Source organism: Copadichromis virginalis, linkage group LG11 (assembly GCF_057382275.1).
Source record: "Copadichromis virginalis isolate Kocher_CV1m ecotype Utaka linkage group LG11, C_Virginalis_male_GT1.1, whole genome shotgun sequence".
NCBI lineage: Eukaryota > Metazoa > Chordata > Actinopteri > Cichliformes > Cichlidae > Copadichromis > Copadichromis virginalis.
The window spans coordinates 29,794,917-29,822,698 of NC_140628.1; the positions used below are offsets into that span (position 1 = coordinate 29,794,917).

The 27,782-nt window shown below is 39.8% G+C and overlaps 2 protein-coding genes across 2 annotated transcripts; both read right to left on the minus strand.

Moving 5' to 3' along the window:
- Positions 1 to 2,331: 2,331 nt before the first annotated feature.
- rhbdl2 (rhomboid, veinlet-like 2 (Drosophila)) lies at positions 2,332 to 11,872 on the minus strand. The gene is made up of 8 exons (XM_085471919.1): positions 11,441 to 11,872; positions 10,075 to 10,318; positions 8,292 to 8,440; positions 7,059 to 7,171; positions 6,455 to 6,555; positions 3,846 to 3,906; positions 3,686 to 3,747; positions 2,332 to 3,303 (listed from the first exon to the last, which is right to left on the minus strand). Exons 2-8 carry the CDS (start codon positions 10,303 to 10,305, stop codon positions 3,124 to 3,126), a joined length of 897 nt encoding a protein of 298 aa, XP_085328045.1. The 5' UTR covers positions 10,306 to 10,318; positions 11,441 to 11,872; the 3' UTR covers positions 2,332 to 3,123.
- Positions 11,873 to 12,763: 891 nt separating this feature from the next.
- On the minus strand, positions 12,764 to 27,215 carry akirin1 (akirin 1). The gene is made up of 5 exons (XM_085471920.1): positions 26,811 to 27,215; positions 16,215 to 16,361; positions 14,599 to 14,727; positions 13,409 to 13,480; positions 12,764 to 13,314 (listed from the first exon to the last, which is right to left on the minus strand). Exons 1-5 carry the CDS (start codon positions 27,013 to 27,015, stop codon positions 13,304 to 13,306), a joined length of 564 nt encoding a protein of 187 aa, XP_085328046.1. The 5' UTR covers positions 27,016 to 27,215; the 3' UTR covers positions 12,764 to 13,303.
- Between the last annotated feature and the right edge of the window lie 567 nt (positions 27,216 to 27,782).

A 27,782-nucleotide genomic window follows, 5' to 3' on the forward strand; every position in this document is an offset into this window, starting at 1 on the left:
AGTTGGAGGAAGCTATATCCTGAGCTCTAAAACTCCCTTTTAACAGGAAGAAACCTCCAGCAGAACCAGTCTCAGGGAGGGGCGGCCATCTGCCGCGACCAGTTGGAGTGAGGGGAGCTTTATTCTTCTGCCATCCCTTCTCTAGTATCCAGAGCCCATCAAGAGCGTGCCCCATAGAAACCAGAGAGGGAGAAGACCCAAAAATGGTCTGCAGCACCCAGTAGTGGATCTACTGCACCCAGGCTGCTTGGTATTGGAGAGAAAGTCAGCATGCTCATTGAGCCACACATGCTCGACTGCAGCCATAAGGGGAAGCACCCTAAAGACGAAGACAATGGTGAGCCAGATTTTTCCTATGGAAGTGGAATGGATATGCACCAGCTCTAAAATCCCCATGAGGAAGTTCCAGCCTCTCATCTTCACTGCCACGATGACTGATAGTAAGTCAATAACAGAGAGACAGTAACTAAATAAAAGCAAAGAAAATCTGCTGAATTAGTTCAAACAGCAACATTTGCAGCAGTATTTTAGACTAATGGTGCACAGTATAAATTTTTTTTGGGTAGTTAACAGTGGTATTGTCAAGATGTAATATATCTCAGCTTAACAAAATGAAATGTTAACAAGGAGAAAACATCACGTTTGCAGAAAGCTGCATTTCCAAAGATGATTTCAAGCATATGATGATTTGCTGAAGAGGGTTACGACCTGTCCAGAGATCACATCTGCCATATATTTGAAATCATCTTTGCTGTCCATTTTCTCCAAATGTGACATTTTATCCTTGGAAATGTTGACGTTTGGACTAATTCAGCAGATTTTCTTTGCTTTTACTTGGTTAATGTCTCTCTGTTATTGAATTACTATCAGTCATCGTGGCAGAGTGAAGCTGAGAGGCTGGAACTTCCTCTGGGGGGTTTTAGAGCTGGTGCATATTCATTCCACTTCCATAGGAAAATCTGTCTCACCATCCTCTTCGTCTTTCGGATGCTCGATGTCAGTAGGTGGATCGAGGATGCTGTGGGTTTTTTTTTTTTTTTTTTTTTTTTTTTAAATGAGTCTTTAATTTCTTTAAACATAAGAGTGCTGGCACAGATTCATATAGAGTGCCAAATGTAAGCAGAGTATCAAAAATATTGCACAAAACCAACCTGAGCCCTCTGCCCCAGCATCGTCGCATGACTGAGGGATAAATCAGACTGCTTTCCTCTAACTAAGAAACATCAGTGGTAACATGAGCAGCAGGCGAACCTGAGACCGGCAACTCTAAACTTCAGCAGTTTTCTGAATTGCACATCGATGTTGTCAGTGTGCTAATTTCCCAGATGTGCTTATTTCTACACATTACATTTAACCGCAACAATCAGGTGAGATTTAGCAATATTAGTCCCTGATCTGTCTTAATGCAACTTCTCCACATGTAGCAGAGCTTTAAAAAACACTAAAGTAATGCAATATTTATACTTTTAATTTTATTTGGGCTTATTTTTTTCAAACTTTTTCCCCCCGTTTCTGCATTTATTTCTATCAAAACTGCAACAAAAACATATTAGCATCACACATATTAGTGCATTAGGTAAGAATGGGCGTGCCTGCATTGGGCCAAAACATACTTTGCTGACTTTGGCCTGAAATAAAATAGGTTTCCCACTGGAGGTGGTACTGACAAAATGTTTACATCTAGTGTAACTCATGTCTGTTTTTTGTGATGTTTCTGACTGGATTTTTCACTCTGTGCTTAGCTTTAATTATCAAATGAAGATTAAGCTTTTTTTTTAAATTTATTATTATTTTTATTAAACCTGTTTTTTTACTTACTGTCTGTACAGATGCAGATTAGTTGCCATATAAGCAGCTGTTTCCTGGAGCTGCCTGTATATTTGTTTCTATCCTGTTTTTTAGACATTACTGAGTAGTGTGGCACAGTGCGTCCTCTGCTGGTCATATTTGTAACTGTTCTTGGTGGGGTTGCTGCTGTATGAGACTGATCTCGTTTAATTTATTGAGGAGAAACTTCAGTACATCTCCAATATGTCAAAGGGAGAACTTTTCAGAAATGATTCTCTAAAAACCATAATTTTGATCACGCATCTGCACATAAATGGGAGATTAATTCCAACACTTTATTACCCAGAAACGTTTAAATCAGATCACTTATTAGTAGATAACCTACTGGCTGTATCTATATCTGACCCAGGCTATGGTGCTATTAAGGAGGGATGGTGACTCTACCCCACAACAACAACATCTGGAACACAGAGAGCAGAATATGTAAATGCATACCACCAGCGGACCTGATCAAAACCAGGTTTAACCAAGTGGAACACAAAATAAATCTTCAGAAGTTCCATATTTAATGTGAAAAAAATATTTACAAATGTGACTTGTTTATGAAAACACAGTGTAGAAGGTCTGTTTGGTCTTTTTGTCATAGTTTACACACAATCTTAGATAATTTACAGTTTCAATAACAAAAAATATTTTTTGTTTAAAAAAAAAGTACATTTCTAAAATAACATGCTTGATAGTAAAGCGGCTTCATAGCTAAAGAAAACGCATTAAGGACACTCACCCTGTTCTTCCAGTCATTACATCAGTGTAAACATATAGTTATGGCTGTCACGTATAAAAACTCTTAAAATGTGATGTCAGATGTTAATATGATGTTTTCTTCTAGTGCATAGTGTTTTTAAGCAGTGTAAGAAACTTTTCTATGAACAGTGGATCAATGGCAGTCCTCGATGATCCAAATAAAAAGAACACAGTGGAAAATACAGAAAGTCAAAACAAAGCACACAAGGAAAAAGTAAACCACATATGTTAATTAAGTCATACATAACTGCCCCATCATGTTCAAAATGAATGCTTCAATGGGCACATTTTCATCTGCATAGCCTTAAAGCAACACTACACATAAACAGCAGGAGGAGCCATTTCACACAAATTCAGCCCTAAAGAGAGCTCAAAGTAAAAAAAAAAAAAAAGAAGGCTAAAAACCCAACAAATCAATGTTCGGGTCCCTAAAAAGTAACTGTTCTCTACAACAAATCAGTAAAAATCTGCTTCCTGAGTGACACAAGAATTTTAGAGTTTAAAACAGGACCTGAGTGCAGCTTCATGCTCCTACGGGGCTGGAGAAAGGAAGATGTTGAAGAACACAGCAAAGAGAACAAAGATTGTGTAGCCCACTATACAAATCCAGAAACGTGGATCTTTGAGTAGCTTCTCATTGTAAGCACTGAAGAAGACGTAGCCGACGGTCATCCCTGCCACAATTCCTCCAAAGTGAGCAACAAAGGACACCTAAGAGAAAAGACGACATTTAGTCTTTCACTCTATTTACAATGTAGTCACGCTACTGCCCCCCACCCCCACTGGAAAGCGACTCAGAAAACTTGCAAGACCAGTTTAATAACCAAATAAAAAGGTTGTGTTCTGGTTGTGTGGAAAGCTTTGGCATGTTTTGCACAGAGGAGCGCGTATCGGCATGAATAATCAAGTTTCAGCAAGAGCTACTGAGCTCGTCTGTAGCCACAAGGAAGTAATGCTATCACAAAACAAGCTTGCTGCTGGGGGAGGTTAGCTGACTTAGCTGGATCTGTCTTGAGGCATCTTCTGTGTCAGAGGAGATTAACAAAAGGCCCTGTTTGTTTATGGCTTTTGCACAGCAGCAGCAAAATCATACCTGTAAACCATCTTCATATTTGACAAATCTTCTGTAGAAGGCAAACCCGAAATCTAAACCAACTGGGAAAAAGCAAACAGTTTTAAATCAAATGTTTCTGAAGGTAATTTCCTCAGGTACAAAAACACAAACAGGCCAAAACACAGCTAGGAGAACCTACCAAAGACCACAATGAAGAGGATACGAAACACTCCAAGGAGAGGAATCATCTCTCTGAAATTCTGTAGATTGAAGCAAACACCAGATCAATACTTAGATTTAAACTTAACACAGTAATTTACATCTGCCATATATTTGTAAGTAAAAGGGGCATTGGATGATCAGAAATGTAAATGTACAGCTATTTTGTTTTTCTCTATTTTTGGTCATAAAAAATTTAATTACTAATATCAAATAAAAATTCACCTAATGAGGTCAGCACATGTACAAATAATCCTTATGAGCCAAAAGCATTCCCAGAGCTCTAAATGCTCCGTTTCATCATGACCACTTTGTATGATGTAAAATGAAAGCTGATAACTTGAATGTGGTCATTTCAGGCAGACAGCAGTGGCTGTCAGTAGCTAGCACAAACGCTCTGTTTGCAGAGGTCAGCCAGTGATAAGAAAGCTGCCTTAAAAGGACTGAACCTAAAATGGCTTGTTTCAAAGAGGGGATGAACTAAGGGACTGTCCTAAGGCCCAATGTAGGGCTAAAAAGAATTTACACTGTTCACTATGTAAAGTTACTACCACTGCATCCAACAACAAAATCATGGAAAAGGAAAAGAACAGAATAGTTCCCCTTTAATTAAACAAGCTGTGCGAACTATTGCTATGAACACATCACTCACTTCCTCTCGTTGATTTCCAAAGTCATCCTATAGACTACCATCCAATGTTGCCCAGTTAGATTTAGAGATGGACCGATCCGATATTACGTATCGGTATCGGTCCGATACTGATCTAAATTACTGGATCGGATATCGGAGAAAAATAAAAAATGTAATCCGATCCATTAAATATCACGAAAGCACCTCACAAAACTTGCAACACGCCATAACTCGCCTCCGAACGTTAGCACGTCGGAGCAGTATGCATCACGTGATAGAGCGGCTGTGGCATGGGGACCTGTAGGTGGTCTGGATAGCATGTGGAGCTTCGCTAGCAACCTGGCATTTCATCTCCGACAAAGTTATCCCCGAGAGAAGTAAAGCAAGTGTGTAAGTCCATCTCTGAATGTTTGTAAAGCATTCCTGCGTTAAGCTTAACAAACGATATATGGAGCGACTGCCTCTTCTGGCTGCTACTTCAATCATGAAACTACTTAACGATCAGCTGATCGGCTTTTCTGTCGCGAGTCCATGTCTCTTGTTTGTTTTTGGCCCACTTTGCACCAGAAAGAGGAAACCAGCGGCTGAACAACAGCAGCACGTTTAAGCTTGATAAGCTGTTGTTAGAATTTATTTAATATTACTTTCTACTCCAGGATCTTTTTCTACAGCTGACGGCTGGTAACTGTGCAGGGGCGGATCTAGCAAAGTTTAGCCAGGGGGGCCGATAGGGCATTAACTGGGAAAAGGGGGCACAAAGACATACTTTTCTTTCTTATTCTCATTTAAAATGTCGAGCTTTTAATAAATAATTATCTGACACCCAAAGTTTTAATTTGATGTAAAATGAATAGAAGTCAATTACTGTATATAGTAACTATTAAGTCTAATATATATACCCTAGTAAGCTATAGTACTTTTTCCTTTGGGAAGGTACCATCTGTGCAGTCTGCAATTTTGTTGAAGAAAGATGTTGAATCTATTTAATTATTCTTGAAAAATAATTGATTTCTGTGCATTTTTTTTTTCACACTGCATCAAATTAAGGTTGATTACGTCGATTAAGCATCATGAGGTGGAGCGTGAGGGGTGGTTCCCTATTTTTTATTTATTTTTGTTGTTGCTGGGAGTTGGAACCCTATTAGTTAGGTTGCTTAATATTTACGCTAAGTACTCTTTAAAATACCAGAATAGGGAGGATGGTGTAGGTTTGAGTTTATTAGATTGATCAGTATTGCTGAACTATGAAATATTTTTTTTTGCATACAGGTATAACAGAATAGCTTTAGTGTAGTTGTTGTTTTAAACTTGAGTATGAACTTATACAAAATGCAGCAAGATATTTAAAAAAAAACAGTTTTGTTGATTAAAAAACACTATATCGGATTCATATCGGTATCGGCAGATATCCAAATTTATGATATCGGTATCGGACATAAAAAAGTGGTATCGTGCCATCTCTAGTTAGATTCTCCCCCTGACACTACTTCCTCTTTTTCAGATTGCACCTTCTGCTTAAGATACAGTCCACCTGTGTGCACCTTCCTCCACTCATATGTTGTTGTTTTTTTGCAGTAGGTATTCACCACAACCATTTCCATCCTTTTTGCAAAATCCACCACGATCTGTTTTTCTGCATTTCTGTCCTTGATACCACATCTATGAACACTTCAGCTCTTTTCCCTTCAGCTATGTATCTAATCAAGCCTGATCCAATCACCAATATCTACCGCTCTGACTTAAATCTCTTCACCCAACTTATTCCCAAATTCTTCTTTCTCTTCTGACACCCAACCTGTGGGGCATATGCACTGACAAAATTCAACATTACTACTTCAATTTCTAGTCTTTACCTACAAGACTAACCTGTAGATCATGTCTCTTTACTACCTACACCATATTGCATTGTCACATGAAAAGAAAATACAGATTTCCTGATGAACTGCTGATGAACTTACCACCACAGCGTTCATGAAGTAACCACCGAGTAGGGCATAAACACCCCCAGAAGCCCCCACCAAGGCACTGAGAGGGTCAAAAATGGAACTGGCCAGAGACCCTAAGGGAGAAACATGCACAGCTTTAACACTCAAACACAAACATGAACAGGAAAATTAACTTCAGAAAGGCTGAGTCTCAGGAAGGGAGGCTTGCTGACATCTGGTAGTTAGAGTCCCAGAGGACTGGGGTCATGGACAGAGCCGTCTCTGCCATACTGCCTAGGAAAGTAGACATCGTGATGCTTTGGCTTGGCCCTGCCATTGCAACGACTATTCCACACAAGTTTGTGAAGTGGAGAATATCCCTGATTGGACATCATATATCAAGATTAAGGACCTATACCTGGATTAAGAGTCACATCTGGGCAGATAACATCAGACTTGTACGATTATAACTGGACGATAGTCCCAGATTAGCCTCAGGGACATAGCAGCAATCCAATTTAAAGCCAGACCAAACCATCATGGCACTTTGTGTGTCCTCTATCCTCTTTCAGTATTCCACCAGCAGGTGGTTCTCTGTTTTGAGGCTGTTAAGTGAAAGAAAAAAGGTAATTCTCACCTGCAAGAACACCAGAAAGATAAACCATCCCCACTTCAAATCCTTTGTGCACCAGCTCCAGTGCGATTCCTACCACCAGTTGCATCAACAGGTTGCCCAAAATGTGCTGCACACTAGAAAATACAAAGTAGGCAATAAGTTCTTGGCCATTGAGATGCAGGACAGCATGATGGACAAAATAGCATGAACACAGACAGTTCTTTTTTAGATCGCTCATTCTGAAGTGTTAAGCCTGTTTAAACTGGTTTTATTAGTAAATCAGTTCCACAAATGTTACTTTAAGAGACTAAACTTGGTTTGTTTGTTTCTGCACATTGTTCCAGAAGGATACTAAAGCAGTTTGCAGGCCAGATTCAAAGCAATATACAGTGCGTTTATTCATGGGGGGGAAAAAGCCAGGGCAACAACACACCTCAGGTAAGTATTTTTAATAGTTTTGGACAATAAGAGTGTCCGTGGCAATAAGCTCTATATGATTTTGTCTACACACAGCATACACTTCATTGTTGCTTTTGGTCTTTTCAGAGGTTTTTGTTACAGAATATCACCCGCCTTAAACCTTAGGGTTTGTTTTTTTCAGTCAGAGCTGGTTAGACTGTTGTTCCTCTTTGCTAATAGCTTTCCTGTGGAGTCATGATGTTTGGTTTTCCGGTCTTTCTGCAGCTTATGCACTAATGACTTCTTTCTTGCTGCATCCAGTACATTTGCAGTGGTTTTACAGCCATGCCAGACAATTACTACCAAGATTCCATGCAACTCTTTAACATGACCTGAAGCTCAACTTGAGTTTGCATGCTATCCATGTGCCTGCACTGGTTTCCTCTTTGGCGGGGGGGGGCTCAAAATGAAATTGGTTGTAGGTGTGGGAGGTGTGACTGTCTGCCTCTCTCTGTGCTATCCTTGTAATAAACCTTTGATCTGTCCAGGGTGTGCCCCCATTCTCGACCCATGGCAGCTGGGATAATATTAGTTATCCATCTTCATGAAAAATTACTCACCTCTGTGGTGAGTAATTTTGAAGGGCTACTGCTGCAGCTAAAAGCTCAACGTTAAAAAACACAAGACAGGATGCTTTAGGCAAAACCTGCAATCTCAAAAGTGACCGCTGGGTTTAATTACCACCCGTGAGTGGGTTTTATCCACATTTTTTTTAAATGTTTTTCTGGGGGGTTTTGCACTGATTAGAGCCTCACTCGTGTAATTAACATATTTAAAAGCTCTACCCATGCTTACCCGGCGTGGACAAACATGTAGGAGATAAAGCGCCATGCCTCGTTCCGGCATTCAGGCTTGTAGGTTAAAGGGCTGTTCCAGATGCCTTCATCCAGGGTCACCCACTGTTTCTGTGGCTTCCACACAGCATAGTAGATAAATACAGCCAGCTGATGAATGAAATAGGGTGGATACAAAACATTAGACATGAAGTATGAGAGTCTAAAACACTGTAGAAAAGATATCAGGGTCAAGCTAAATCTAAAATAGCTGTGAAAAAACAAAACAAAAGGATGAGGGAATTAGACATACAGATGTTGAGGTTTGCTTTACTGAGACATGTTTCCCACTAACTTGACCTCAAAACTCCTCCCAGTCTGATGATACAAAGAGTCTACATGGTTATATCTCTATGAGTATAAAGCAACAACACGCTGAGAAAGTATCCATGGGCATTCAAATGCAGCAACACTGAACATCTGTGAGCCACAAAGAGAGCTGTTCATTCCTAAGTTTGAACAAGGCAACATGCAAACAGAGGCAACAGGCTTCACACCAGCTCTCACATTACAATATAACCAAGTAGAAAACTGACTTGGTTATCTCACAAGCCCTGATGTGCTCACAGAAACTGAAGCATAAACAGACAATCTATACTGCACAGCAAGCCACATACAACTAAGCCTTTAAAAATACTCCAAAGGACACTAAAAAAGTGAAGAGATCCAGTTAAGTGACTTCAAGGAGCAAAGGTGAATCCTAACAAACACCACTCAGCTACAGCTGCCAATCAAAGTACCAACACGCCTAACTCCAGTATCCAGATAGGCGAGTTATACTGAAATTCACCACCTCTAGTGTTGTTGTGACGGGGGACAGTATCTGCACAGACCAGGCTGTAAACATGAAAGTTGGGCATTTTAACATGGGAGCTTTGTTACATGTGGCCAAGTAGAGGAAGTCTTCCTCTTGGCACTTTGTGGCTCTTTAATTTTCAGCCCCGGAAATTGAGGCTGGTATGTAAACAAGCTCGGTGGCGTTAGCTCCCAGGTTAGCACTCCACCCTCTTGTCTAAATATGATCACTTCCCGCTCCAAAAAACCAAAATGGCAGAAGCCATAAAGTTCTGGCAACAAGGCCAGAAAGAGGAGCTCACATTGGCACTATGAGAGCTTACAGTGATGTGTGTTTAACATAGAGGCGATTTTAAATACACTCCCTGTAACCTTGACTTAATAATGTACATCATAAATAACTCTTTGAGGTCAGAGTAAATCAACTGATGAGCTACCAAATTCCACTGGATGTTTTTTATTTAACTGAATCTGAATGAAAGACACACTGGCTTTCTGTGGAAAAGCTTCTTCCAGCAGTGAAGCTCAGTGTAACCTGAAGCTACCGCTGTTTTCACTGATAACAATGACTTGATGACATCTGGACATTCAGAGGAGGCAGTGCAGATGTTGAAAGACATGGAAAGAAAGAAATGCCCAACAAAGCTTCTCAGTTTAAGGCTTCATCTTTGTGAAAACACACATTTTCAAAGATATACAAACAGTCAAATAAGACACAAATAATTTCTCATTAATATCTGCTATCCTATCCAATTCAATCCAACTTTATTTATAAAGTACTTTTAAAAAGCCAGCACAGGACCAAAGAACTGTACAGTAAATAAGTTAAGAACAAAAGAACAACAAAACAGTACTATTAACAGTTACCCTGAATGTATTTAATACTAATGTAAACCAAAATCACTGTCCTAGTGCCTGTACAGTATCAGTGTGTGCATATGCAGAACTACCTCTGCAATACTGATGAGGATGATGAAGATGGGGGGTGGAAAGCAGTTGGCACGTTCCAGGTACTTTTCGCGCAAGTGTTCTGGGAGCATCCATTTGGAGACAAGACGGTGGAACTTCTCAAAACATCCCATCTCCAAGACACCATCCGGTTGCTCCTCTTCATCCCCCGGCTGCCTCTCATCCGTTTCCACAGGAAACGGCTCCTGCTGCTCCAGGTCATCGTCCGCCATCACTGCTCTGGCCCTGAGTTAAAAGTGAATTCTAAGTTAGTGTAAAAGAAATTTGAGTACTACTGGAAGCAGGAGCTGCGTTTTAAGCTTTTAAAATGTGGATGGAAATTAATTTAATAAATAGTATGTGGTCATTTCACATCTATTTATGTCTTGACAGCCACGTTCTGTTAGATTCTCTTTTGCTTTCATAACTACCTGAGTTTTTTGTCACACAGAGCTAGAAACACCTGCCTCTGCGAGTTTAGCCCATATTGCCAAGAAAAGATCCCTCACACCATTAATCCACCAGCAGGCTGAATCGTTGACACAAGGCCAGATGGATCCATACTTTCATTTTGCATTCTTATTTTTGTTTACACCCAGTAGCCGATCCTATTTTCCTCTGACACCAACAATTATTATAATTCTCTTCTCTTTCCCCCCCCCCCTCAGACTTCTTTAGGTTTCATTTAGTTTTAAAGGTCTAGTTTCTTGTTTCAGTTTCGCTCCGATTATTGAGGAATATTTAGGTTTATTTTTTCTCCTTATATCCGGAAGTTTTTCGGGAGACGACACTTAACAGGTTTGGAAAAAGGAACCAAAACAAACACATCATTTTGTGAAGGCAGCTGACTCTCAGTCATGTCCCAGAACAAGTAAACATCCAATATTCAATAAAGCCTCCTCCGGGTTGTGCGCAAGAAAATTGACTAAAGAAATGTTTTACTTAGATCAGTTATGTTTCAGCTGATTATTTCAGCCTTGTTTACAAGAGCTGGCCTGAAGCTGGGTGTCGTCTTTAATCGTGCATTTCAACTACATGAAATACACTGAAGGTTACTGTAAGCATTAAACTAACTTTTAAGACTATAGGCTGAGATTCAAATTTATTATTATTAATAATGTTATTTTATGGCACTTCCTTCCGTGTTGCCTACATTTTGACCTACAACTGATCTCACAGCACAGTAACAGTGCAGGGTTACCGGGTGCTGTAGCATTTCCTGTTTTCTGGGCGAAGTCAGATTTTTAGGGCTCGGTGACTGTCGGCATTAAGAGGCTTTGGATTACATTCGCGCTCGTATCTTCTTGGATAGCTGCGTAAAATAAATACATAAAATAAATTGATCATCACGAACTTTGTCTAACTCACCTTAACCTTCAACAGGAAGAGAGAAGATGGCTCCAGGCGGTGCCAAAGAGACAAATACCGACTTCTCCAAACTAAATCAAACGACTCCAAGTCCTGAATGAAAGAGCTGATCGGTGAGAACTGGAGTTAAACAGTAACCTACAGCAATGTTTTGTGGGTTTTTTCTCCCCGTTTATCTTAGTCCGGCCATGCTTTCGGGCGACCCGCAGAGCTGCCTTCTTCAGACTGACCCTCCCTAAGAGACTGAAAGAAAACGCTTAAGCCCTTGTTGATAATTATAGGCCTTTCATTGCTTTTTTCCTGCAGGAAGCTTCCTTCTTCCTACGCGACATAAACAAACCCCGATGCTCCCCTTCTTCTTCCCAGGTACAGCACAGCTGTGTTTTTTCCCCCCACAAATCCCAAGTTTCCAAACCGCGCACAAACAGCCTACCTGTTGTGTACCACACCTGCGGTCAGTGACGTCACAGACACGGTAGTGCTTCGTCCCAAGGAGCCGTGGCCTAATCCCGACCAACACTATACAACCACCCCAGCGTCCAACCACACATAGAAAAGAAAATACTCTTGAGTAGAAGCGTGGCTCATTCAAACTGATCAGTGTCAATAAACTTCACTCAGGTCAGAGACCCGCTTTAATATTGAGGTTGTAGTTCTCCCAATCTACCACAGGGGGGTGCTACAGCACGCAAATAAGGCTAATAGACGGGATTATTTTTAGAATCAACGATTACAGTAGATAAGACACCAGTTGTGAACAAGTCTTAATGGCCATACAGTTTCCATTTGAACAAGTCATCAGCTCCGAGATTTCAACATAAATAGGTTTTATTATTATTATGCATGGATGAACTCATGTTAGAGGTCTTTTGCTAAATTCATCAATTATACTCCATTAATCACAGCTCATCTGTATTTTTCTGTACAAAATGTCAGAAAATTCAAAAGCAAAAGCAATAAAATTCAAATTTAGTCGTTTATCTACATTTAATTATAACCCTTGTTTTGTTTTTGGAAGACAAGCCAAACCGTAGATTAAAAAACAAAAACAAAAAAAACCCCAGCAGTATTCTTCAGGATGATAATTTCCAATAACCTGTTTTAGGTTAAAATGATGTTCAACATAATTTTACTCAAAGTTCAGTCATTTAGGTGTGCAAAGAAATACATTTGAGATGATACAAAAAAAAAAAAAAAAATAGCATATTTTATGGTCAACATGTCACAAAAGAGCAACTATTACTGACCTTATGATGAGATGTTGTGGCTTAATGTGCACATTAATATAAATATGGAGCTTTAAAGAAACACCCAGACAACATGTTTTAGTCACAGAACTTTTATTTTTTTCAAAAGGGAGAAAAATCCACATTTTGGGTAAGTTTTGTGAGGAGGGAGGTTGGGAAAGGGGGGACAGTAAAGTGGGACAAGGTGAGAAGCAGGAGCCAGTAGATACAGCTGCTGGAAGGTTATACAGAACGGTCACAAGCCAATAAGCTTTTTCTACAGCGCTGGCAAGAGATTCAACAAACATCTGCTTTAGTGAGGAAGTCCAGAAAAGCATATTTTAAAAAAAATAAAAGAGAAGGGGAAAGAAAAAAAAACAAACAAACAACAAAACAAACAAAAGATAGCGGGCTTCATACAGATTTTCTCTCAGACTTTTCTAAGTTTGGCCAGCAGCAATAATTTTGAAGTAAGAAACCAACTTCTGGATTAAAAAGTGGATAAATCATGGCACCCAAACAGTTTGAGAAGGGACGAGGGGGCGGTGTTAGGGAAATAAAATGTAAATCAACTGGAAGGAGGCAGTAGAAGAGCAGCCATCTTATTAGAGGAAGCCGGGATCACACGGATGTGAGCTCAGGACACATCTGAAATACAAAATAGTTGTTATTTTAAGAGAGGCAGTCCTTTTTAACTGAGAACAGACTTAAAAACAAAGTAAATAAAGATAACAGTACTCACAACTAGCAGGTCGAGCTCCATATCTTCGCATTATCTGGTCTTGTGTGAATTTTACAAAAGATTCATATTGTTCTGAAAAGAGAAGAGGATGGAGGTGAGGGTGTGTGCCACATTCTGCAAACATCAAATGGGTGGAGGAACGAGTCTTCATTTTCATTAAGCTAAGTACCTGAAAACTGATTCACAATCACATTTCCAGGTCTTTTAATAAAAACTGTCCATAATAAAGCATCAGTAGAACTACTAAACCTCACCGACACCGTTTTAATCAGTGTACCTCTGCTACAATCGGCTCCCTGTAGTTATGTGGAGGAGGAAAAGTCAACTTTAGAGCAGCGCAGATAACCATTACTTTGAGTTATACTCAATGGAAGGACAAAAATATCAGTAAAGTACAAACGGTTTGACTCAGACCACAAATAGCTGCTAACAATGACATTGCCACTTTCCTAGAACTGACAGCAAGCCAGTACAAACGTAGCAACCAAGAACCCAGAGTGACGTTAAAGCAGAGTGTTTGCTGACCCCTGCAACACTGTTCTGTGTGGCTTTCGGCCTCGATAGAGCAAAGACCCTGTGTGTTCTCATTAGCACAGGTATTTGTGTTAGTGTGAGGGGCTGCACACTATGTGATAATGCACCTGGGGCCATGTCACAGAGCAATGCAAAAGTAAAGACAAGCTTAACAAGTTTTCGTTTACAGGAAGAAAAGAAGTAACGTACTTTTGTGTGCAACAGTCAACACTGCTTTTAATAAACATAATGTGTGATATGTAGCAGATCGTCTCACTTCCTGTATACAACAAGCCCAAGCTGGAATTTGGAAGTTTATAAACCCTCCAAACACTCAGGCCTGAGTCAAAACAGAGAGCGCACTTTTTTTTTTATTAAATTAACCGTTTTAAAGCAGACATACTCAAATGAATGCAGATTTGCTTTTGTTGCCAAAAGACATTTTATATCCTCTTTATGTCTTTGTTCCCTCCAGCTGTTATAAAATATTCATCTTGGGATTTAATAGCACATTTAAACTCCCAGGAAGCTACACACTGTAAACGCTTAGTCGTGAAAATCTGAGAAATACTAAAGACGAATGCTTGTCACACTGACTGTACATCATCCCCGGAATATAAAGGGCACTGTTCATATTAGAGTTGTTTCAATTTTATTATTAAGGAGGATTTTTTTACCTGCAAGTTTTGTATTAAGGATCTGTTCGTACTCCTCCCGGATCTTCTCCTCGTGGTCTTTGAGCAGGCGCTCACACAGGTAGCTCACCTGCCTCAGCGTAAACGAAGGCTGGTCCTTCCTTGAGGCACCTGAGGAAAAAAGCAAAACAAATCAGATCAGCTATAAATAAGGCAGAATCACATCTATGGTGCAATACCCAGTCATGGGCAGAAACATCCTCTCTAAGCTAATAGCTGCTCAGCTGGCTGCAGAATTACAGCTCTGTGTCCTCTCTCACCTCAGAAAGACCAGGAGGGTCATGCAACACTAATGCTGCCTCTTTCTGAGTCTCCCCAGCATCTCTGCCAGGCTCAAACTGGAGCCGGCTTTAGCTCGGTGATTCATTACAAAGTGGTCTTTGAGGTCTGCTATGAGCCAGATAGACTAAAATGTTTGTAAGTCACAGTGGAGGATGGCAGAGTGGGGATGAAGGTTAAAACAGTGGCCTCGCAGACAGAAAGAGGCCAGGTTAGTAACAGTGCAGTCATTGTGATCTACGAGGTCGTCCTGCATAGAGTCACACAGCACACAGACCCAAAGCCCTGAGGCTTGGATTACACACAGTCACTGGGATTTTTTTTTTAATTTTTTTTTTTACTTTATGCACCAAACTGATAATGTAACCACTGCTGAATGGAACAACTTGAAACAATGCCTGTAATTCCATCACATCTGATGCATTGCATCACATAAAATAGCAGTGGGCCAATTTTTTTTTATGGAAGCCACATCAAGCTGCACAAAGCAGACGAGGAGGGGAAAAAGTCAACTCTTTTAGTGAATCTGATCTATGAGCTTCAGATTTAATTCTATTTTATTGTATTTGTATAGTGCAAAGTCACAAGGGTCTTTTTCCTCCTGACCATGTAATAACATGACAGGTCTCTTTAAATTATGTATGTATTTAAATAATCTAATGTTAATCTAAAAAAATTTTTCCAACTGAAACACATACGTTACAGTCAACAGCACTTGGATAATATGCCCATGATGCATGTATTCTCTGTGTTCACCCAAACTTTTATCGTATCTAGTGGATAAGAGTGACTCACCAGCAGCAGGTTAGATTTGGGACAGAAGTAAAGTTATGTCAAAGGGTGATGATGATGGCGATCAACAATGATCAACGTGGCGCTGATAGAAACTGTCTAAACTGGCAAGCTATCTTATTTCACCAATGATAAAGTATATTATTGACAATGATATTAATTAAGTCCATCTTCCCCTCTATAAAACATCCACATATAACAAACACTTGCAACACTGAGGTATCTTGGCCTGCATGGCTACATGTAAAGAAGCTCATGCCCTGACTCCTGTATGCTTTCAAATTGGCGTGTTTCTATGCAACAACAGGAGCAAGGAGCAAGTCACCCAGCCCCACGCAGAAGTCAACATCTCTCATCAACACTTGGAAACAGTTTATCTGCCTTTCTTGAAATTGTGCAGTGAGTGTGTTGTGCAGTTGTGTGTTTTATTTATTTATTTATTTATTTGTCTTTATGCTTACCAGAAAGGGGGAAAAAAAAGGAAAAAAATGCATGGTGCAGAAAACCAAGTTTATTACGTCTCCTACCTGGTGGGGAGCTGGGAGCATTGAGAGAGGAGCTGGGGCTGGGGGCATCACTGGAGCTACAGGCCTCAGTCTGGTTGAAGGCCCCTTCCAGTTGCCGCCGCCTCTGGATCCTGCTGTACTCCTGACGGAGGTTCTGGAAGATTTGCTCTGCGGGGGGCAAACAGGAAACAAAAAAAAACAGGATTAAAAACTTACTCACACATGCTCCCAACACTGAGACATTTGATCGTAGAAATGATGGTCAGTGTAAATTATCTAGAAGTATTTGATGCAAACTTTAAATGTCCACATTTAAATAGCAGAATAAGCCAACTTTTGTTTTTCGCACATAGATTTGTTCCAGGAAAAAACCCTGCTTATTTTCATTAATCTGTTCTGTTGTTAAATTCAAGATCAACCACAAAGCAAAGTTAATATAATCCAGCAAAAAAAACAAAGAAAAAACAAAAGAAAAAAACCCAGGAGAAAAAAACAAAAACAAACACTTTCCATGTGTTCTCTGTTAGCCAATATAGGCTAAAATATTGACCGAAGGAACAGATGTGCACTAGATTGACATTAATAACATGACTAACACAGCTGTAACACATACACAGCCAAACAAGGTCTTTTTTGGTTTTTAAATCTTATGACTATCATTTTCACTTCTCTTTCATACAGTTTCCATAATAGCAGTGTGTGAAGCCAAGTTACAACTAGTGCAAATGCTCAGACCTAAACAGCAACAGAAATCACTTCTTTACCAAGGTACCCAACCATTGTCCTTCTATAGTCTGTTTAGCAGTTTTTGTGAAAATGCAGTACAAAGTGATTAGTATTGTTGTACAAGCTGCATGAGTCATGCATTTTTAGCCTAAGAGAAACATAAGTACAGTAACAGGCCAGCTATATACTGTGCATCTATAAGTCAGTCTTATCAAAAAATATTACTTGGCACTAGGGCTGGGCTATATCATACCGTTCACGGTAATACCGGTGTAATTTTGGGCAACGATAGGAAAATGAAATATCGCGATAGAATATGGGTAAAAAGCGCATGCGCAGTGCCTTTGTTTACATACGCACATTGCGGCGACGCAGAATGAGAAGAGCGAAAGCGGATCATAAAATGAAACTTTTATTTTATTTTTTTATTAGTAATATAAACATACAAACAAAATGCACCATATATTACAGATTCAGAGAACAGATATTTCTTACATATTAGCAACTTTCATACATAGTGAAAATAAAATATAAAGATGGGGTCACATAATTTAACAGGTTATTAACTCACTAAATCAAAATCTCCCATAAAGGAAACAAAAAAAGCAGCCTTTTTCTTTTTAACTAAAGTCAAAGATTTAACCAACAAGTTTAAGTCGTTTTTCCAGTAAGCTTCGTAAAATGAAACGGATGAACCAAAACTGGTTTGTAAAAATGCTGCAGCTTCACTGGTGTGGAACTGGTTTAGCTTTCGTCCGTCAGATACACAACAAAGCACTATTTTTGGTAGCGCATGCTAGCGGGCCGGTATTACCGTATTGTTTGGAAAATACGGCGCACTTAAAATCAATCCTTTGATTTTTCTGAAAGTCGACAGAGCCCCTTATAATCCCGTGTAGAGCAGGGCGATATGGCCAAAAATATTTATCACGATATATATTTGAAAATTTGCGATAATGATATAACCGACGATATAATTGATGCGAGACAAAATACAACTCCACAACATTACTAGCGCAAAAAGACAACCTTCCATTTATTTTCACTTAAACAAGAAGCTGGTTTTTATGTACATTAAAGCTTTATAAAAATGTAACAGTGCAAATGCAAATTCCTTGCTGAAAGTTTAACCAAAAGGCATTTCCAGTAGAAATGGGCTGACATATCCTGAGCACAACCATGTATAATATCCACTGAAGTTAAAAATAGGTGCTTTGCAACATTAAACTGCAGTGTGCAGTATGCATTTTTCGGACCGTAAGGTGCACGGGATTATAAGGCACATTAAGCGAAACAAAGCAGTCAGATAAATCAAACTTTATTAAACTCATTCTTCTTGCTTCCTCCACTTCTGTGCCATTGATTCATTAATGTTGAATTCTCTGGCAGCTGCTCTATTCCCATGTTGTTGCAGTATATTAATGACTAACCTCGTATTGTGGATGGATTATCTCAGTTGTTCTCCTGACTGAAGTTTGGTCCGTTTACAGCATCCTGCCATGTGATTGCATTTGTCTCTAACCATGAGGAACCTTCACGTTAACTTTTATAAGTGGAAAAGTGTTAGTGTTCGTCCTCCAGCTTCACTGTTTATGTTATGCTAACATAGCTGTGTCGCTAGCGATCACGTAGCACATCATTATATACCAGCTAGCCCAACTTCAGTAACCCTACAAACGTCACTGCTGTTTAGTTTCCTGTCTTCATTTATGTTGGAAGTGATAGCAGAGCTGTACGTTTGATTTTTTTCAGAAATCTCTGTCAGAACATGCAATATCATGCTTAGGTAACTAGCGAAACTAGCGAGCTAACTTCCGCTAGCTTCCTGCTAGCTTCTAACTCCGTTAAATGTAATAACTTTTGTTTTCATGGATGCCTGGAAGTTAAACTTCATAGTTACACCTGGTAAAGCAGCAATGCTGATCGTTTTATTAAAGATGAAAGAATTTAGACAGTTAACTCTTGGTGATGCTGCAGTGTTCGTTTGACCTGAAGCATACGGAGTTTAGGACCCAGATCACTCCCAGATTTAAGAGCATCTTAGTCCGACAAATACAACAATAACGACAGCCCGCTTGCATGTTCTGCAAAAAAAATGTGCTTTGTCGTGTATCTGACGGACAAACACCAAACCAGTTCCACATCACTGAAGTTGCACCATTTTTACAAACCAATTCTGGTTCATCTGTTTCACTCAACAATCGGCCATGTGCGTATGAAAACAAAGGCACTGCGCATGCGCGTTTTACTCCCATTCTATCGCGATATTTCATTTTCCTATCGTTGCCTAACATTATACCGGTATTACCGTGAACGGTATAATATGGCCCAGCCCTAATCCCGTGTGCCTTATGTATGAACTCTGGTTGTGTTTACTGACCTGGAAACGATTTTATGTGCACGGCGCTCGAAAATCTGTCAAATGTTTCAGTACGACTTTGCTGAGCACCGCTTGATGGATTGTCGGAGCATTACGGCTATCGTAGGCGGAGTGATACGTACTGCGCTTAAACATAATATTACCGTATTGTGTGTGTATAACCTCTTTTTAAGTTTTGTGCATATTATACATGGTTATGCTGAGGATGTGTCGGCCAGTTTCCACTGAAATGCCTTTTGGTTAAACTGTCAGCGAGGAATTTGCACTGTTAAATTTTTATATAACTTTAATGCACATAAAAAACAGCTGCTTGTTTAAGTGAAAATACATTGATGGGGTTTTTTTGCACTAATAAAGTTGTGGAGTTGTAAAGTATTTTGTCTGGTGTCAATTATATTGTCAGTTATATCGTTATCGCAAATTTTTAAATGTATATCGTGATAAATATTTTTGGTCATATCGCCCTGCTCTACTTGGCACCAGTATATTAATGCAAGTAAGAAAAATGTGCTGCTTTTTAAGGTTTACCATCTGACACTTTCAGGTTGTTAGTTGGACAAAATAATCCCAAACACAATACCTCAAGTTCACCTTGACATGAAAGGTAAAAAAGTGTCACACTCTACTAATTCATGGATGTCCATCTCTTCCTTAAGTTGTGTCACAACAAGTAAATTTTGTTCCTGTACAGTATCTAAGAACTTATCGACTAGCACCTTTCCTCAGAATGAAGTCTATGTTAATCTGCTGTCCAGTGTTAAAAACAGCTAATATCATGGCCTGCATGCTCACATAACAAGTGGCGGGGTGGGGTGAGATCTACACAGGGGCCTGAAACTGAGCTGATAACAGAATATAGAGAGAGTAAAGTTTTCTGTAAGTCGAATAAGATAAAGTCTCGACACACTCTGCATCTCTATATGAGGAAAAGTGCCTTGTTTATTTTGGCTGGGGATAGAGTAAGAAGCCATTCTTTCACTTCAACCCACTCATCAATATGCTTGTTTAGACCTGAGGAGACCCAGAGGATTTACTGCGTTCTATACGGTTGTGCGGTGAACTGTTGTCCTCCGAGATGCATCCTCCTGTTGGATGTAGTCGCGCCTCTAAACCCTCTGAGCATAAACACCATCAGACCAATCTAGAAGGCACTTTTTTGTTTAGCGACTAATAAAACATCGTCACTGCAAACAGAACAATGTCATCTTACAGGCAACAGAGGCTCTGCAGCTTCGTATCAGCTGTATGAAGAGAAAAGGGATGTGGGACAATGTTTAAGCAGATCACTGTTTTGATGCCATTTAAAAACCACTGAAGTTGAAGAAGTTTGACAACAAACTGCAGAAACGGCAAAATGCTGAAGCTGTCCTGAAGACAAATCAAACATCAAGTTATATTAGTTGCTGAAAAATAAAGTGTGAAATGAACTAAACATTCAACAACCTGGCAGGGTTTTATGGAGGCCCAAAAGTAAAGGATGTGCTGAAAGGAAAAAACAGAATTAATAATTTTTATCATGGCAAACTTAATTCTTGGAAGCCAAAAGAATAGCTGAAATTATTTTTTTAGCCTTTACTATGAGTTCTACCAAGTGCCACTTGGTAGATCTACAGATCTCCACGAACCAGTTTACTAGGGGAAACCTTCCACTTGTAAAGGGAACTCAAACTGACATTTGATCAAACAAAGCCTGCATGAATATGTGTGAGAAGACAAGGCCAGACGCTTAAAGTCAAATGTGTTGAAGAGTTCAAATGGACTGGTTCTTATATAGCACTTTTCTAGTCTACTTCAGCACTCAAAGCTCTTTATACAACACAACTCATTCACCTATTCATACAGACAGTCATATGAGTGCTACTTTTTATATCCAAGTACTTTCTAACATTCACATTGACTGAACATATATGAAGACTGAACTTGGGGTTTAGTACCTTGCCCAAGGATACTCTGGCAAGCAGACTGAAACAGCCAGGGATTGAACCACCAACCTTCCAATTAGCCGATGATCCACTCAACCACAGTCACTCCAAAAACCTTAGCCATTTAATATCATCAATTAAGAGTATCAGTGAGAACACAATCCTCTGAGTGCATGCTTTGTATGCATACAGTATCCACTGATCACTGGTCTTTTCATCTAAATGACAAGTGAAACCCCTCTCCTGCTGTATGTCACTTAAAGCTTTGCCAACTGCCAGTGCCTCAACAGGGTTGCTTGGCAACAATGACCCTGCCACAACTAGACCAAGCAATCAATCACAGAGACTTCCGGAAGCCAGAGCAACACTGTAGAGAAGCTGAAGGGCTAAGCAGTGAATATGCAGAAGATCGGCTAGACATGGACATGGTGGAGAGAAAACAAAGCTGACTCACTTCATTTTACCCTCCACCCGTAAAGGGCAGTAGGGGAGGTAGGTTTCAAATATCTCGAATGTTGGGAAGTAGGTTGTGATGTAAGATTATACTCTCCACGTCCACGAGTTCACCAGCATCTGCTCAGGTCAGAACCACGTAAATATTATCGCACAGTAAGCACGAGGGTCTGTGCAGATGTCTGTATGCCTGTTTGTTTTTTGTGACTCCACTGACATCCATGTGCCCCAGGTGGTGGACTTCAAAGAAGTCTAACAAGAATGACTACTCGGTCATCAGGTCTCCAGGTAACCATGTCCATAAGAGAGTATTACCAAGGCTTTACTGGTAGGGAGGTTTCTGATGACTAATTAACTAGTCATTTAACATAGAGATCAGACTTTCTAACATCAGACTACTCAACTAATATAAAACAACACCCAAAGCATTCAAAACACTAATTAGTAAAGTTAAAAAACAAAAGCAGTATTTTGTATGTATTTTTTGAAGCTATCCAAAACCTTTATTTTTCTTGTTAATCATGTTTTAAAAGTTGCTGCACTTTGTGTCACATATAATGTAGAAAACACAATGTGAGATTGGTTGGCAGAGTTTAGCTAAGTAGAAACTAGTTACATGCAATACACTCTCATTGCTTCTATCTCACTCATCATGCCAATAGTTGGCTAGTGCTCTGCCAGTAAAAACAAATGCATTTCCTTGTGTTTGTAGCTCTGAAAACACTAGTATGGAGTTGGCCCCTTCTCCCTGCAATTCAGAAAACATAGGTGCTGTTCAAAATTTAGTAGCTCCAAGTCCAACATCAACAGCTTGGCTGCCTAGTGACGGCAGACACGCCAATTCACAGTATGCAAACAACAACAACCCCAACTACAGCGGGTACTCAGTGCAGTACTACAAATCAGGCTTTTGGATATTCCCAGAACTTTGATATTTTCTTTACTTCAGACTTTGTGAAAAGTCTTAACGACATATAACTACAGCATGTTAAAATGAAAACAATACACTACCAAGATAATGTGGTTTTTTTTTATTGTCTATACAATGCATAAAAATAACCTATAATACATTAAAACAAGTAAAGAAGAACAAAAAAAAAAAGGCAAAAATTCTCTATTTATTCTCTCTTAATATTTAATATTTGCTCTTATAGTCTGCACTACAAGTTGTTTTGATATAGTGACTCTGGTAAGTGAAAATGGTGTGGGGATCTGTTTAAAGCGCCTACATGTTTTGGTAGCAGTGTATCAATGTAATTGAATAAAATCACCATATTGGTACTTTTTCCTACCAATACTAGCCCTTTTATGTCTATGCATTTAGGTCAGTACAGACACTCTGATAAATAGGCTTCATTTAACACCAGTACAGAGTTTACTCCTGCACAGAAACACAATGGCGCCTTAACTACATTCAGACTGTGTTTTGGTGCATAGTCATACCCGAAGACCCATTCTGAGCCAGGAAAGACCCTGATATATTGTCTAATAGTATGCTAAATGTTCTTTTTTATGGTTATCACTTGAACTATGACCTGGGAAGCTTTCTGCCCAACCTATAAATTAACAGTGCCACACAGTTTATCCTTTTAAGTAACGCCTCTCAAGAAAACACTCCGCTCATTTGTCATCTTCGGGAATTTCACAGAAGTACAAGCCCAGACTGGCAGAGGAGAAGAGGTGTCCTATCTACAGTATGAAATGAAATTGCTTAAAGATCCACTGGCAACGTCCAATCCTGTTTTCTTGCCTTCTCGTCTGCACACGAGAGAACCTGACTAGCTGGAAAACATGTGCGGGTAGAGTTGGGTGGGAGGGATGACAGTTGACCTTTCGTTAAATACAAAGCTGCTTTCGCTTAGCACACCACATCAGAAAGGCAGCCTTGCAGAGCTGCTCCCATGGGAGGCCTCTTTCAGGGAAGATGAGCTTAGTATCAGGTATCTGGACTTTGTGTCTCTAAAGCAGGAAAATCTTCATTACTCCAAGCTCCTGAACTCTAATTCTTTTACAACACAGCCACGCTGTAATTACAAAACAAAATAAACAAATCAGCAGAAGAAGAAAAAGACTGTTTTTAACTGCCCCGTCTTCCCTCAAAACGAAAAACACTCCTGATTCTTTGGCTAGTTTCTGCTAATATTTACAGAGATCAAACACATTTCACAGCAAGCCAACCACCATAAACACCTGTATCTATGAGGAACAGGGCAGCTTCGCCTCATCTCTGACAAATATCATGCACTGCCCCCAGCCTCATCATACAATAATGTGTACAATGAAGCACATTTTTTCCTTACAGTCCAGACAACAGCAACAACAGAGACCCCTTTGTCAGAGATTGCGTCCTAACCAAACCTCAATGAGGTTTAGATCAACATTTTACATACAATTTCAGTATAAACTAATGTAACCCACACAAAGTACTGATGTAGGGCATTAAAAAAAACAAACAACCCAAAAAACTGTTTTCTTTGCTCGAACTGACCATGAGGAAGTGTTACTGAAAGTAAATTCATGGTACCTCATTTATGTCCCTTTGCATGAGTCCCCCAAAGTGTTAACATTTTGTTGCGTTTTTATGAGAAACCGGGAGCATGAAAGCTAGCTGAAACTCCATCTTGAATCTTTTCAACAGAAGCTCAAATGTGTGCATTTAACCTTACTGCACAATGAGATTAGTTCTTATTTGATCATTTTTAAACTTGTCCTACCTTTCCACACAAGTCAATTGAATCCCAAGTTGCTGTGCACCATGAATTTATGTTCCATAGCACACGCAACAAGATGATCAGCCCATTCACACTTTGAATTTAGCAATTTGTGACAGATGACAGCAGTTCATTGAAGAAGAATTATAGAAAACACCTTGCATTATTGTTGCACTAATAAGCGCTGCTGCCTGCAAGCAGTAAAATGTTCAGTACATTTTTGCTATACATATAATTATCACAAATTATCACCCAGATGGTTTTCTATAGCTGTGTCCAAAACCAAGGACTGCATCCTCCTGAGGACGCATTTGTAGACCGATTAGGCTGTCCAAATTCGTAGACTCCTCCGAATGCAGCCGACAAATGCGTCGTCCTTTTCCCCGAATTTGAAGGATGGGTTGGGTGTGTCCTTCGTGGCCCACCATATCCCAGAAATCATAGCGCGGCCCAGCCAAACTCCAGTTTCCGGCAATGGCGGCCGCTACTAAGTTTTAAAATTACTCTTATTAATCTTTCTGGGTCACAAAATAAACTTAACATATTTTCAGTATTTCAGTATTATTTTCAGTATTATTATTTCAGTATATTACAGTATCTACCCAAGAGGAACTGATAGCAAATGGAGGAAAAGTACCCAAAGGCAGACACAAGTAGAAGTTCTATATTAAGCTTTAGCTCTTATCAGTCATACATATTAAGCCAATCAGGAAGCAAATGTAGGTATTTGCTCACTTGTTTCCAAAACTTTCTATTAGGTCAGACTGAGACATAATCCTGGGGTGTTTAAATTAAAACTGAAAGCTAAATTCCAAAGAGTTGTGTTCAAACAATACTAGACAAACGTGCAGCCCAGCAGGCATACTGTGCAAACTGGGAGTCGCGTTGGTTTAATGTTCTGATGAATACAACCCTGACTAATAGCATATTTCTTTTTTCGAATATCACTCGGTTTTAACATCATCCATGTTGCTGTTCCAAGGAGGAAAAGAAAATGAAAACAGACATGCACACCCACTCAGTAGTTAGGTCAAGTAACACAATCCCAGCAAGAAACAGCAATAATAGCTATAATGATCAAGTCAAATCGTGTTCCAGCTGCTTAATAACTCAAGTAAAAATAATAATTAAGCCTTTTTTTATTAAAACTACTTCATGGAGGAGACAACTGGGCCAACAACAGTGACCTGGTGAATTTGATTTTCTCAGTTCTGGTAATTTTACTTTTGTGTTTTATAGCTAAAACCTTTCTAGTGAGTTCCAAACTGTTCAATAAGGAGTAAAAGCCTTGAATTTCTACATATCAGGAGCAGTTTTTGGGGTTCAGTATTTGCCAAATGATAGGCAAAAAAGAACACTATCTGCCTCCTGAGTCACATTTGTGTTTAAATCCAAAAAATCTAGGGGTTTATAATTGTGTGGTTTTCTGCAAGTTAGAGAGCTAAATTAATCTTGCAATCTTTTTTTTTGGCAGAATTAACCGATTGATTAGGCCTCATGCTGCCATCCTGCCAAATATCACTGACTGGCACATACATTAAGGCTACTTGATGCAGTGGATATACACAAGCAATTAGTCTGGGCCTATTTGTGCACCCCACACACCCATCCAAGACTCACAGTGGATGGAGCTGCATTTTCAAATCAATGGGAGAGTGAAGTACAGGCATAAAGGAAATGAACAATGCCTTCCTCCATGCCTGAGGAGGAAAAGAAATGGTTGTGGTGCATAATGGTAACCCCCACCTCAATACAACACAATTGTGGCACTCTGGCATTGAAACTAAGGAACATTACCCAGGCACCTCCTAATTAATAGTCTGCAATGATGTGGCTGCTGCTGTGATGCCATTTGTCTGCAGGAGAGCCAACGAGCAGGGGTTAAAGAAGAAAGATCTGTTGAGTCCTTTCAGTCCAGTTTTAGTTAAACGAATTAAAGTTTAATGAAATATATTAAATAATTGAACGTGGTAACACGGCTGAAGATTGTCTGAGCAAAGCTTGTAAAAGGGCGTCATGTTTATTCAACTTCCCCTATCGCCATAGACTGTTTGAATTAGCCAAGCGAACAACTCTGGATCTATTTTTTTTTTTCACGGACAAAACAAATTTAGCCAATGTAAGCCAGCTCAGCAAAGAATAGGACGAAAACGGAGAGCTGCAGTGACGCCACAAGCCCCATACTTACAGAGTCGCTTCTACTTTTCGGTGCCTATACTGATTCATTATGATTGGTAACGAGATCTGTTCTGGTAAATCAGCGACGACATTCCCTTTTCCTGACGTTAGCTGAGGTAAGCTAACATTTAGCCTCCAACCCCCATTCAAGTAGCTAGCTATCCATTCCACTCCACCCAAACCCCCTCCCCCATGACACCCACCCTGAAAGGGAGAAAAAGCCGTCAAATTTGGTCTAAATCCATACCTGGAGTGAGCCTGTGTTCGCCGCCAGTAGCCGGAGGAGACATCGAATGCGCCGGGCTGTCGACCGCGGGACGGAGGCTGCATCTTTGAGGGGACGGAGTGCTAGAAGTCCCCGGTAGTGGATTGCACCTTCTCCGCTTGGGAGACTGGGGACTGAGGAGGGCCTCAAACTCCATCGACCGCTTTAACGTAGCTCCACAAGCCATTATAGCTAAACAAAACGGAAAATAATAAGCAGGAAGAAAAACGACCCGCAAACGCTGGGCTTTAAACGCTCGTGCGTGTGTACGTTTAACGTTCCTCGGTTTTCTTCTTCGCCTTTCTTCCGCTCCACAACAACGGATTTTCTTCTCTCAGTAGTAAAGCAACTGCCGACCCTGCCTGCTGAATTTTTAAAACGTCACAAAGCCAGAGCCTACCATTACCGGAAATAGGGGGGTCTTCAAATATTTACAACGAATCTTTCTGTGTTTTTTCGCAGATTTAAAATGTAATTCTTATCCAGAATTGCTTTTGTAATGTCTTGATTAATTCTAACTAGATTAATTTGTCGTTTTCACTTTTTTAATACGGCGCTTCTAGGCTGCGTTTTCCGGCTGTCTTACCCTGTTGTTGATGTTGATGCCGTTCCCTTGAACTTAAATTCAAGGTTCACGAGACGTCTCGCCGTAGAGTTCAGGTAAATTAGGTATTTTAAAAACGGACCCCAAATTTTTTACCGACATATGGAAAAATTTAGATTTAATATTTAGGTTAGGTTTAAATAGGTTTAATAATTAGGTTAAGTAACAGTTTAGAGCATAAATTCTCTACAACTGAGCTTTATTGTCACACAGACACACTATCTATCTAAATTTAATCTGCTATGTCTTGCATTCAAACATTTGCGCACAGAGATAGTTTGCTATCTGATCTCTTAAAACACATCAGTGACCAAGCACAGACTCGGCAATAAGTAACCTATCCATGATTG

What these genes read in the sequence shown, in the direction of transcription:
- rhbdl2 (XM_085471919.1), bottom strand. Translation starts at nt 10,305, where the DNA reads ATGGCGGACGATGACCTGGAGCAGCAGGAGCCGTTTCCTGTGGAAACG. An exon ending in TCCTCATCAGTATTGCAGAG is followed by an intron (nt 8,441 to 10,074) that starts GTAGTTCTGCAT and finishes TTCATTCATCAG; the next exon opens with CTGGCTGTATTTATCTACTA. An exon ending in AATATGAAGATGGTTTACAG is followed by an intron (nt 3,304 to 3,685) that starts GTATGATTTTGC and finishes CTTTTCTCTTAG; the next exon opens with GTGTCCTTTGTTGCTCACTT.
- akirin1 (XM_085471920.1), bottom strand. Translation starts at nt 27,015, where the DNA reads ATGGCTTGTGGAGCTACGTTAAAGCGGTCGATGGAGTTTGAGGCCCTC. An exon ending in TGCTCCCAGCTCCCCACCAG is followed by an intron (nt 14,728 to 16,214) that starts GTAGGAGACGTA and finishes TTTTTTCCTCAG; the next exon opens with GTGCCTCAAGGAAGGACCAG. An exon ending in CCTTAATACAAAACTTGCAG is followed by an intron (nt 13,481 to 14,598) that starts GTAAAAAAATCC and finishes TTCTCTTTTCAG; the next exon opens with AACAATATGAATCTTTTGTA.